The sequence below is a fragment of the Monodon monoceros genome, unplaced genomic scaffold, assembly GCF_005190385.1.
Source record: "Monodon monoceros isolate NGI ecotype Baffin Bay Population unplaced genomic scaffold, NGI_Narwhal_1 Super_Scaffold_12, whole genome shotgun sequence".
NCBI classification, from domain to species: domain Eukaryota; kingdom Metazoa; phylum Chordata; class Mammalia; order Artiodactyla; family Monodontidae; genus Monodon; species Monodon monoceros.
This window is the reverse complement of record NW_021703768.1, coordinates 111,033,963-111,046,943: the sequence shown is the minus strand read 5'-3', so window position 1 is coordinate 111,046,943 and position 12,981 is coordinate 111,033,963. Positions and strand designations below refer to the sequence as shown.

At 53.6% G+C, this 12,981-nt stretch overlaps 1 protein-coding gene across 3 annotated transcripts in view; it reads left to right on the top strand.

The window, feature by feature from the left end:
* Positions 1–12,981, top strand: part of FSTL4 (follistatin like 4) — a 440,571-nt gene that overhangs the window by 279,767 nt on the left and 147,823 nt on the right. For all 3 annotated transcript variants that reach the window (XM_029215752.1, XM_029215751.1, XM_029215753.1), the window contains one exon: positions 11,659–11,852. In XM_029215752.1, the coding sequence (XP_029071585.1) occupies positions 11,659–11,852 (194 nt within the window). The remainder of the gene's footprint in view (positions 1–11,658; positions 11,853–12,981) is intronic.

Genomic DNA, 12,981 nt, shown 5'->3' with positions numbered 1-12,981 from the left:
ATGCTGGAGAGGATGTGGAGAAAAGGTCACCCTCCTACACTGTTGGTGGGAATGTAAATTGATACAGCCACTATGGAGAACAGTATGGAGGTTCCTTAAAAAACTAAAAATAGAACTACCGTACGACCCAGCAATCCCACTACTGGGCATATACCCTGAGAAAACCATAATTCAAAAAGAGTCATGTACCAAAATGTTCATTGCAGCTCTATTTACAATAGCCAGGACATGGAAGCAACCTAAGTGTCCATCGACAGATGAATAGATAAAGAAGATGTGGCACATATATACAATGGAATAGTACTCAGCCGTAAAAAGAAACGAAATTGAGTTATGTGTAGTGAGGTGGATGGACCTAGAGTCTGTCATACAGAGTGAAGTAAGTCAGAAAGAGAAAGACAAATACCGTATGCTAACACATATATATGGAATCTAAAAAAATGGTCATGAAGAACCTAGGGGCAAGACGGGAATAAAGACGCAGACCTACTAGACAATGGACTTGAGGACACGGGGAGTGGGATGGGTAAGCTGTGACAAAGTGAGAGAGTGGCATGGACATATATACACTACCAAACGTAAAATAGATAGCTAGTGGGAAGCAGCCGCATAGCACAGGGAGATCAGCTTGGTGCTTTGTGACCACCTAGAGGGGTGGGATAGGGAGGGTGGGAGGGAGATGCAAGAGGGAGGGGATATGGGGATATATGTATATGTATAGCTGATTCACTTTGTTATACAGCAGAAACTAACACACCATTGTAAAGCAATTATACTCCAATAAAATTGTTAAAAAAAAAAAAAACAGGGCAGCTGAAAGCTCAAAGCAGTAACATTTTCTGGACAATCTGACCCCTGAGGAACTAAACTTTTGCAGCCTCAGTAGCAGGACCCTGCCCTTTGGTTAGGTGTTTGGGAAGCCTCCCAGCAATTCTCAGGAACAAAATTGATGGAATCACAGCAAGTGGGCTGGTGCCCACTCTCTTCCCCCTCACGCACTCCAGCTTCCCCACTGCTGGTCGTCCTCTGGTCCGGCACTACTGCTTCTCCTCTTAGTGTGGGTGAGGGCAGGTGGGGAGCAGGCAGGGGCCTGAGCTTCCAGGCCGGAAAGTGAGGGATTGGAGTCTGTAAGGAGTCGGTGTCCTCCTTCTAGAAAGCATGACTCACTTGGTAGGGAACCTAGTTGTGTGAGGTTCCCACGAACACAAGAGTAAAAACTAAAGTTCTTAATGCCAGGAGGGCTTTAGCATTTATTCAAGTTTTCAAACATTACTCTTTCACTCTGAGGCCACCTGATAGGTGTGCCAATCAACCATAAAAAGTGTATGTGGATCCCTCTCCTTGGAATCCAACAAATTTTGCTTTCTCTAATAGGAATAGAAGAGAGGACTGTAAATGTCAAAGAGCAGATTGTATGGCAACATCAATTGAACCAGGCATTGATGAGCAAATGTACCATTTGTCTAGCAAAGCTCTGGGTGGCTTTGTTGATTTAAATGACCTGATGCTGGGTCGAAAACTGAGATGAGGTTTTGTCCGAGAACTCAGGTGCAGGTGGAGGTGTTTACTTCCACCCAGCGTCTGAACAGCCTTGATCGGCTCTGGTGCAGCAGCTGGGGAAGAAGGTGCATGGTCTGCGTGGCATGTGTGTTGGGCCAAGCAGGGCAGGAGGCCACGTGGAGCCTTAGATGTGCAGATCCTGTTGTGGGCCCAAAGTGGGTCCTGTACCTTCAACCCAGAACATTCCAAAGAAGCTGGGATGACAAATAGCACAGGCCAGGGAAAAGAGCAGAGGACCCTGAGCAAGGACAGTTGGCCAGCCTGACGCTAGGCCCTCTTTGGGGTCTGGGCCGATGAGGGGCTGCTAATGAATGAGTGGTGGGCCTGCCATTGGTTCTGGGGTTGAGACTAGTGCGTGAGGAGGGGAGCCAGCTGGAGCCCAGAGTGATGGTATGGGGGGAGGCTGGCTGAGCACGCCGAACCAAGGGCAGGCAGCAACTCGCCGGCGCCCTCATGGCCCATGACAGCGTCCACTGCAGTCCGCACGGCCAGTTCTCTAAGAGACTGAAGACACTCACGCAGGAGATGCAAAGGTGTTGGAGCACAGTCTCAGAGGAGACGGGCAGAGACGAAGACAGGATGAGAGTGTGTGGCTTGGAGCAGACAGAGCACCTCCTTAGAGCCGGGCCTTGGGAGAAAAGTCAGATCTGAAGAGAGGGCCTTCCAGGAAGGGGCACCTGGAAGCAGATCTGCAGGCCGCTTTCTGGCAGGTAGTGGGAGTAGCCAGGAATCGTACGCAGCTCAGGCCACGGCGCGAACACCTCCCCAGGGGGCCTGAGTGTGGCAGTAGTGACCCATCTGCTCAGCAGTTACGGGCCCCAGGGGACAGCCAGCAGGGAGTCACCAGGTGGAGTGACTTTGAGTACAACTGTTTGTGTCTGTTTGGGGATTGTGAGGAGGCCGTATCGTGTGTGCTTAACAAGCGCCAGGGATTTTCAGAATTTTGTGGCTTGGTCAACACCATCAGTAAAAGTACCTCATATTAGTGAAAACATATCCTGAAGATAAACCCATTGGTTTTGGCATTTATTGTTAATTGAATGGTCCCAGAAATGGCAGCAGGAAGATTGTTAACGTTCATGCATTTACATCAAGTTAAACATCTGTTCCTCTTAAACTAAACTCCAGTAACGTTATGGCGGCTCATAAATTAGACCAGGAAGTAAAATGCTTGCTCTTTGCACAGCTTAGCGGTTTCAAAATAGACTTCCGAATGACACATTGCATTGGAGGCCCATGTAACACAACCGTGTTCAGCTGTGATGTTGGTGCCAGACGATTAAGCTGAGTGTTTGCTTTGGTGGTGAAGATCCCAGCTTTGCCTGCAGCAGTGACATTACTTATCAGGCCATCTGGGGGCAATGTGAGAACCTGCTGGTGTTTGGGTGGGGCTCGGGGCAGAGCCTACCCATGAGCGGACCCAACAGCCGCCAAGAGGTTGTGGCCACATCCAGTCTCTCCCCTGGACCCTTCTGGGGGTTCTCCCAGGTGAGGGTCTCTGGATCTGAGCCTGGGGGCTGGGCCACCCTGCCAGGTCGAGGAGGACTGGAGTTCAGAGGGTGTGGCTCGAGGGCATGGCTGGCTGCTGTGCGGCTCGGGAAGGGAGCTGCCCTCCCCCAACAAGTGGGCATCTCAGAGCATGACCCACCGGCCCCCACCCAGCACTTCCTTCCTTCCCATCCTCCGGCTCCTTAGCTCACACTCAAATGGGATGGCTTCTGCTAATGGCAGAGGAGTTCTTTATGATATCAAGTAACCTCTGTCCTGCAGTCCCCTCTCTCATAAATTTGGGGTTTGCAGGGGACTTCTGAAGTGCAGGGCTGCTCTGGTGAGAGAAGAGCCAGCACCCTGGAGGCCGCTGGGGGCTGGGGTCTTCACAGGGGCCTCAGGATCCCCCTCACCCCGACCCCCCCCCTCAATTCTGCCTGTGTATAAAGCTCTCCCTGGGAGCTCAGAGGGTCCCCAGGGTCAGCTTTGTGCTCAGTTACTGATTAGAGCCCTGGTATGGGACCAGGCCTTTGCCGAAGTTGTGCAGTGGCCAAATTCCCCCTCAGGCCTCCCCGCCTGGGCTGCTGCTCGAAGCCTAGCCCCCCTACCCCCCGCCTGGCCTTTTCACAGTGCTGTCCAGGGTGTCCTGACCAGCGGTGGCAGAACCAGAGGACAGACCCTCTCATCCTCCTCCTCTCCAGAGGCAGGTCCCAGAGAGCCGTGTGTGTCCCCACAGGGGCTCAGAGGAGACATCTTCCACGTGACCCAGTGTCCAGCAGGGCAGCATCCCCTCTGTGGCTCACCACCACCACTCCCCGCCCGGCCATGCGCAACTCTGTGGGGCCCTGTCGCACGTTTTGGGGTGCCCCTACTAGCGAGGTAGGGCCCATGCCCCCGGCAGTGAGCACAGATACACGTACACACACTCACTGCAGATGCCCCACTACACGTGCATCTCACGCCCCCCTCCAACCAGGAACTGACATGATGGGTGATGACACGGCCCCCAGCCCTCTCCGGAGTTCCAGACCTCAGTCACTGTGGCTCAGGGTGGCCGGGATTGTCCCCTCCTCAGGGCAGGGCTGTAGCGGCTCTCCACCAAGATTCCACCTTCATCCAGTCAGCAGGCATTTAATGAGCACCTTCTGCAGGCAGGCGCGCGGGCCAGGTGCTGGCGTCACACCTGCAACAAGGCAGGGCCCTGGCCTCCAGGGGCCCCCATCTGATGGGGCAGCCTGACACCAACAGTGCATGAATAACAGAGAGTGAAGCCTAGGGAAAGGGCAACGACAGAGAAGATGGAGGGCGGGGGGATGTCGGAGAGGGTGGCAGGCAGAGACGGCCCCTCCGCAGTCTCCCGCACCACCTCCCTTCCTGGTGCCACGGGTCTCCAGGCCCCCCCGGAATCTGGGACCTGGGCCTGTCCGGGGCCTCGACCATATGGCCTGTCTCCCTCTCGGTTAGAATCTGAGCATCCTGCTTCCTGGCTGTTGCCTCCCACCTTGCCCACCCTGTGCAACCCCCCTTTCCTCAACTCTGGAGCCACCAGCCCCTCCCACACCGGGGACCGGAAGCTTTGCCTGCCACAGAGTGAAGACCGCCCCTTTGAGGCCCAGGCTGGCAGGGGCGCATGTGGCTGATAGAATATTCTCAGTGTCTCTCTTACTTCCCTTTGTTTTGCAATAGAAAGCGTGCCTTTGATAGACGTTTAATTCCAGAAGCTGCTACCTGCTTCCTATCTCTCTTTGCTCAAAAAATTAAATGCGGATGTGCTCTGTGCTCTTGCTATAATAATCTCCCTCGGAGTGGAAGGACTGTGGCTGGAATGGGAGAGCATTAGAATCTTCAAAGAGGGACAATTATTGAGGGAACTAGATTAATGAGGTGTCATAACAACTTAGCCAGATCTGCGGCTGACCTTTCTCGTGGAGAACGGGCTTGATAAATGTAGTTCATTATCAAGTTCTGACATGAAAATAGGATCACACTCTGGGCTCCTCAGCAGGCTGATCAATATTTTATCTGGCAAAACAGGCCCGGTCTGTGAGCAGGAGGGGCCCCGCGCACACACATGCTGGCAGGAAGCCCGAGGCCAGTGCTGGGGGCTGGCCAACAGGGGCCAACGCTGTGGCACAGGGGGCACCCCAGCCAGTGGAGGATGGCTGGACCCTTCCAAGGGCCTGTTGGGGATTCTCATCACTGCCAGGCAGGCCGGGACACAAGCCTCCCTCCCTGAAAGGCCCTAGAGCAGAAATGTTCGTGGGGAGGGGAAGGGAGTGAAGAAGTCTTCACTGATTTTGTGGCCACCTGTGCCAGGCACTGGGCATCAGTGAAGGGGACAAAGACAGATGCACCAGGCCCCGGCTCACACAGGGCCTTGAGCCCATTTCGTGCAGAGAAACCCTCGGGGCTGGCTGACCACTCAGACATGGCAAAGTCTGTTTATATTTAGTTTTACGTAAAAGGACCCTGTAAGGTGGTCAAGGGCTGTTATTGCCCCCATTCCAAGGTAGGAAGTGGATGCAAGAAGGGCAGGGGTGGATGTCTTTCCAAGGGTCCCACAGCTGCTCAAAAACAGAACCAGATGTTCTCCTGCCTCCCCGTCTAGTGCTCCTTCCAGCCTTGCGACGACTGTCGTTAGTGGAGTTGGTGTCAGGTGTGGCAGCCTGCGATGAAGCCTGTCTCTACCTGAGGACCCCAGCTAAGGTTGTTACACGGTGGTCCTGTCACCCTAGCTTCTTGAGGAGAGAGTCTGCCTAGAGCCGCAGGACTCAACCACATTCACAAGCATTTAACACTGTCACACCGTGTGTGTGACCATCCAGGCCAGTCCCACCAGCTTGGAACTTGCAGTGCCACAGAGGGATGTAGCCGACGCTGATAATACCCCATCCAGATTCCCGCGGTCAACCCAGAGGTTCCGTGCAGCTTCGGGTGATCAGTCCCCGTGACACTTGTAAATAGCTTCCAACCTCATCTTCAGCCTGAGGGCACTTTCTGGCCTCAAGCATGAGCTGAGTCCACATTTGGGGAGTCCAGAAGTGCTGGATTGGGGTGGGGGTCATGCCCCCAGGAGCAGCCCTCAGCCCAGGAGGGCCAGAAGTTGGTAGAAGAGCACCCTGCCCCTGGCACCTCGGTGGAGCAGCTCCGAGGTGTACTCAACACCGTCTCTGCAAAGCCCTGTGGACTGAGCCCCAGTTGCCACTGTCTTTCCCTGTCCCCAGTCTCACTTCCTCCTTGCTCCCTGCACTTCTTGGGATCATCTCCAAATATACTGCTCACCCTCTATCCTCGTCGCAGGGGCTGCTAAGCAGGAGGCCAAACTAAGACAGAGGACAAGCCTCACACACACACACACAAAAACGGACCATATGTACGGGGCAGAGAGTAAGAAGATGGATGGACGACAGTGGTTCTGTATGTGCGCAGGAGGGGGCTGAGCTGGGCCCCAGAGAAAGGGGAAAGAAGAGGAGAGGAGAAAGCACGTAAGAAGGTACCCAGCAGGCCAGCATCGGCTACAATCAGGCACAGTGAGTTTATGGGTCTGGAGGGGTCTTCCCTGGGACTCTCCAGGCCTCACTAAAAGGCTTTGACCTAGCCTAAGTCACAAAGAGACCCCAAAATCCCCATATTATGATGACACAAATTTTTCTTTTCCTTGAAAACACCAAGACACAGAGGAAACACTTAAATGACTTTCCAAGCATGTACAAATTATGTTAGTCTGCCTACTCATGAAGCAGGTCCCCTAAGGTCCCAGCTGGGCAGCTCCAGGTGAGCTCATTCAAGCCACAGACCTCAATATCATATACAAACGTCCTCCTCTCCAGAGTCCTCTCTGGATGTCCCTCCCACCCACCCTGGATCAATAGTGAGGAAGTTGACCGTACCGCAGGCTAGGCCACGGAGGCCCAGGCTCAGGGCTCCCAGGACAGGCTGGGCATGGCCATTCTCACCATCATCACGGTCAGCCCCCACGGGGGCACCAGGGAGGGGTGTTGTGGTCCCCAAGCCTCTGCTGTATCCCCTCCAGAGACCTGCCCTCCAAAGGGGCAGGGTCCGTCCCCGGGACCCAGGCCCACCCCAGACATGTGGGGCACAGAGAATTATGAAGCTGGGGGTGCTAGTTTAGATTGGGTGATGTTTCTGCAGTGTCCAATATACGGTGAGGAGTAAGCCGGGCAGAGGTTTGGGTAAAGAACATTGGAGGAATATCCCATTGTATATATGTACCACATCTTCTTTATCCATTCGTCTGTCGATGGGCGTTTAGGTTGCTTCCATGACCCGGCTATTGTAAATAGTGCTGCAATGAACATTGGGGTGCATGTGTCTTTTTGAATTATGATTTTCTCTGGGTATATGCCCAGTAATGGGATTGCTGGGTCATATGGTAATTCTATATTTCATTTTTTAAGGAACCTCCATACTGTTCCGCGTAGTGGCTGTACCAATTTACATTCCCACCAACAGTGCAAGAGGGTTCCCTTTTCTCCACACCCTCTCCAGCATTTATTGTTTGTAGATTTTCTGAGACATGGATGGATCTAGAGACAGTCATACAGAGTGAAGTAAGTCAGAAAGAGAAAACAAATATCGTATATTAACACATATATGGGGAACCTAGAAAAATGGGGTTTTTTTGGTGAACTGGTTTGCAAGGCAGAAATAGAGACACAGATATAGAGAACAAACTTATGGACACCAAGGGGGGAAAGCGGTGTGGGGGTGGTGGTGGGATGAATCGAGAGATGGGGATTGACATGTATACACTGATGTGCATAAAATAGATAACTAACAAAAACCTGCTATATAAAGAAAAATAAAAGAACATTGGAGGGAGCAGTAAACACCAACCCCAAACAGCACATTCGTGTGGCAGGTGCTATTAAGATTGTTTCTCCCTCCACACCCCTACCTCCTCAAGTCCCCGGTGGACTTGCTGGGTGGGCGGGCAGCGATGACCCGCATGATACTGAGAAAGACCCAACCCTTGGGTATTGAAGCTCTTGCCCAAATTGAGTAAGGGAAGAGGAAGATCTGAAAACAGGGGCTCTGTGGGCCGGGCCTCGGGCCCCGTGCAACACATAAGGCCAGCCAGGGCTCCACTAGTTTAAACGGCTCACAGTCAGGGTCACCTGTGCAGAGGGCCTGGCTTCACCTCTGGCCAGCCTCTGGGAAGGGGATTATGGGTAACTTATTTTCTTTCTTTATACTTATCTGCACTTTCCAAGTGTTTTGTTGTTGTTGTCGTTTTGATGGACGTGTGTTTCTTTTACAATAAGACAAAGGTTTAAAACTGGCAGCAGGGTGGGAACCTTTACAGACGCCCACGCTCCACCTTGGTGAGCTGTTCCATCTGACCCCACAGTGTGACCAGGGGGGTTGTGAATGAAAAAACTAAACCTGGGATTTGGTAAACTCATCCTGGAAACCAAAAGGGAAGGCTTTTGAGAGGGCAGTCCTTGCTGGAGATGAAGCATCAGAAGTCTGGAAAGAGGTTGAATTCTGGAATCTAAAGCGACACCATTAGGGTGTCTTTCCTCTGGTGCTCATGGTCGCCCAGAGCTATAGGGATATTAGAGGAGCTCAGGAACATTGGGCCAATGATTTAATTATTCCAGGTTGAAACTCATGTAAAGTGCAAGTGCTCCTTGGATAAAGAAGGATTTCAAATCGTCTTCCAGGAGCAGCTCAGTTTATCTCAGGACCCCCATGCCCAGCAGCATCCAGGCACAGTGAGGCCCTCAGTAAAGGAAAGAAGGCCACGGGAAGTTTGGCAAAGTGTGATCTGCTGGTCTTGGCATCTGACGCCAGCTCCACACTTCCCTCCAGCCTTGTCTGTGCCCCCATCCCCGCATCACTCCGGCTCAGCCACACCAGCTTCCTCTGTGCCGCCAGCTCCTGCACCTGCAGTCCCTGTGACCTGGCATTCCCTTCCCTCTGCCTCCTTTGCCCACAGATCCCTCATCCTGCAGGTCCCGTCCTTAGGGAGACTTCCTTCACCCCGGCCTCATTAGCTCTCCCTCCACGGGCACCCTTGATGCCCAGGATGGGAAGCTCCATCGTATCCTCAAAGTGCTGCCCAGCATCGGGCACAGAGTTTATGAGTAAATGCTGGTAAAAGGATGGGAGGGCATGGCTGGCATGAGCCCTAGCAGGAGGCCAGACCAGGGGCTCAGGGAGCTGGCCCTGGAGACTGGGCGCAACCACCTCTTTCCCCCAAGTTGATTTCTAGACATGTACATACCTTCCTGACCAGGAGTCATGTGCTGGGCAGCTGCCAGGGTGGAGAAGCCACTGTGAACTGACAGTGAACTGTAGGGATGTGATAAGAGGCGAAGAGCCTGGGGAGGTTGCTGCAGCCCACCTGACAGAACCCACCTTGAAGGTTTCCCTGGCCTGCCAGAGTGGGAGGTGCTGTCTAGCTTCGGACCCCTGGCCTAGGGCAGCAGGCAGCTCAGAGGAGATCTGTGCCCCACCAGGGTCTATGAAGAAGATTGGAGGGTTGGGAGGACCTGCAAGGATGAGACATCTCTCCCCATCTGACCTGGCCTGGCCCATCCTTCAGGTGGCCCTGCTGTAGTGTGTTTTTTTAGGAGGCTAGCTGTACGCTAGCATTTCTGAGTCAAGCCTCCTATCAACCCCATAGCCATCCGCTGTGTGCGCTAGCTTCCCAGCATCTGGGCATGAATGCCTGTCCCCAGGAAAGCCTTCCAGGCCCTCCAGTGCAGGTCCCTGCAGATCCCCCCACAGAGACTTCCACTGCCGTCTCCACCAAAGCTTCTCTCTCCACTCAGATACCGCATCCAGCTTCTATCCATTTGCCAGGACTAGTTTCACCCTCTTGGAGGCTGGAGGCCAGGATTTGAGCAAAGCTCTTCCTCTACTTTCCCCAGACTGACCTTTGTCCAGGCTCAGGAAGAAGAGCCCAGCAGGCTGCCACGTCTTCCCCTGGGCGTGAGTGTGTGGTCGTGGGACACGGCCACAATTCTCAACGCCGTACAGGCTTGAGAATCGGGTTTGCCAACCGGGGGCCCTACGAGCTCCCAGGAATGGATACCCTACAAGGCCAAAGAGGGGTGGGTGAGTTGTTCTTGTCAGAGCATAGAAACTCCCAGAGAGCAAATAGATTTGATTGTATTGAACACAGCAATTGATTTCTTTCTAAATAAACATGCAGGAGGAGATGGCAACAGGCATCTGTTTCTGACAGGAATCAATTGACCCAAATTGGAATAAAATCTAGAAACACAAACAAGCACAAGAAAGTGATTGGACCATCCAGGCTTGTCTAGGGAGGCAGGGAGAGAAACAGACAGACTTCCCCACCAGCACTCTCCCCACCAGGCAGCTCCCCTGTTTGTTACTCTTCGGCAAATGTGGTTCCAATAATGACAAGGGGGAGAGTAGCTATCATTTTATGAGCCCTTACTTGGTGCCAAACCACTGCTGTGCCTTTTATGTGCGTATCTTATTTAACCCTCCTAACAGCCCTATGTGGGAGGCACTGCGCTCCCCACTTCACAGATGAAATCACTGAGGCACCTTGTGCAAGGTACACACTCAGGCAGCCACAGAGCTGGGACTCAAACCCGGTGGACTCCAGATCCAGTGCGCTCCGGCACCCCTGAGCTATGACCTGGTGCCCTAAACTGGCCTTGGAATTAAGGGGACGAGCCCCAGGCCCCAGACACTCCCTTCCCAGCAGGGCACTGGCTTCACCCTGGACTGGATGAGGAGGAGTGCACACCCATGCTCCAGGGCTCAGCAAAGCCAGGTGCTGGAGTACATATTCCATCCCGGGAGGTGGGGAAGTGGGGCCAGAGAGGCTCTCCCGCTCGCTAACAACCGGCAGCCTCCACTCACGGTGCAGCCCTGTGCGGGGAGCATCCTCATGGCCTGTTGCCAGCGAGATAAACTATGTCATGTCACAGTGCGTCACAGGCCTCATTTGCCAAAACACTGTGTGGTTCGGATGCTGTGGACCAGGCATGGCCATGATAAAAGGCCTAAGAGCAACGGGCTGTGCGCTTTGGTTTTAATTTTGTAAAAGCTGCCTTTTGTGTCTTGGTCGCAGGCTTATGTACTCATGTTCGTTTTGAAGTAATCCAGCCCTGGGAGTGTACCTAATTCACTTAAGCAGGGCTTATTAGCCCTCTTAACTGGAACTCGCTAATCTATGAGACCAAGGATTCCAAAGCAGCCTTTAAGGTAGGATTAAGGCAAAGATGAGCTATTACAAAATGGAATCGGGGCGGCTTTCCTAAAGCCGCTGTGGGGCTGTGCTGGGACTTCCCCTGGACGAATCTCCCCATCCCATCTGGCAAACACTCTGTGTCTGGCTGTAGTAGGTGCTCAATAAACATTTGCGAGATGAACAAACAGGCTCCTTCCAGCATTTGCATCATGTGTAGCATGTATCCACCGCTCCGTAAATATTTATGGGATGGACTGGTGGACAGACGGACGAATAGATCTCATGCACTCCGGTAACACCCTGCACTGCACATAGTGAATGCCCAGTAACTGCCGATGGGTGGGGTGGATGGGGGTCTTCTCGAGACCAGGGGAGGAGTCTGGCAGCAATAACCCCATCTTCTCTTCCAGGTAACCCATGCACCATGGCCAACTACGCCCGCCTGAAGAAGGCCCTCCTGGCGCTGCAGACCCGCCTGCAGCCACTCCATGAAGGGGACAGCAGACAAGACCCTGCTTCCCAGAAGCGGCTCCTGGTGGAATCTCTGTTTAAGGATGTGGATGTAGACGGGGACGGCCACCTCAGCCGCTCTGAACTGGCCCAGGTGGGTACGGCATTCGGTGAAATTGCATCACGGAGGAATCCAGTTTTCCATTCCGCGTGTGAAGGAAGAGAACTGGGAGATCCACATGGGGAGAGTCATTTGTAACCGTCTCTGTAATGTGATGCCAAGGAGGCCTTGCTCCTGCAAGAGAAAGCCACCTCCCGGGAGTCGGAGAGCTTGTGTTTAACACCTCTTGAGAATATCTGACAAACAGAACGATGTCAGTGTCTCCTTCCCACCAGCCACCTTGAGCCAATATTTACAAACAAGCTCTGAGGCACTGTCGGCTAGCTGGTGAAACATACGCTGCACACCGGCTGGGCTCCGAGGTTTTCATTAGGAAATAAGTCTTTTCTTCCTGAGTCCTTTGCTTTCCTCAGCAGAGAGGTTCAAAGGAAGCAGGTTTGGTTCCCACCAAACACTTCTGGAGCTGTGACCTGGGTGTCCCCACGTCCTCTCCGCTAGGACCTCGCCCTTTGCGGTATCCAGGAATCAGTAGCCCGCACCCCAGCCTGCTGGCTTGCGGGAAGCCCTGTGGCCACCCCCAAACACTGCTCTTCCCTTTGAGAAAACACTTGGATGGGGCCTCCCTCCCAGACACAGCACACGTGTCCCTCTGTCCAGCTACAAGGTGGTACAAGGGCCTGGAGCATCTGCAGCAGAAAGAAGCGAGGAAGGAGCAACCTAGGGCACCAGGCAGGCCAGCTGCAGGGTGGGCCTGTTGGGTGCTGGTGGCAGAAAGGCACGCTGGGTGGCCCCGAGGGCCTGAGTTCCTGCTCCTACTCTGCTTGTTTGTCTCTGAGGGCCTGGGGCCCTGGAGCCACACCAGGGGCAAAGATATGGAGGGAGGATGAGGTCAGCCTCCCCAGGAAGGGTGGGAGGGCCTAGCAGCTCTGCCCCAGAGACCACAGAGTGCCCCCCACCAGAGGACAGGTAATAGGATGAGTCCCCACCTTTGATGCTACTTTAAAGAAATCCTTCACAAGGCACAGCAATGACCTCATCAAAGCTGCGACCAGGTCACCAGGAAGGACCAGGCTAGGGAGCGTCCTGACATTTACCGAGCACCCCCTGTGGGCTCGGCACTAGGCAAGGCCCTTTACTTGTGATGTGCCCAACACAGATGTGT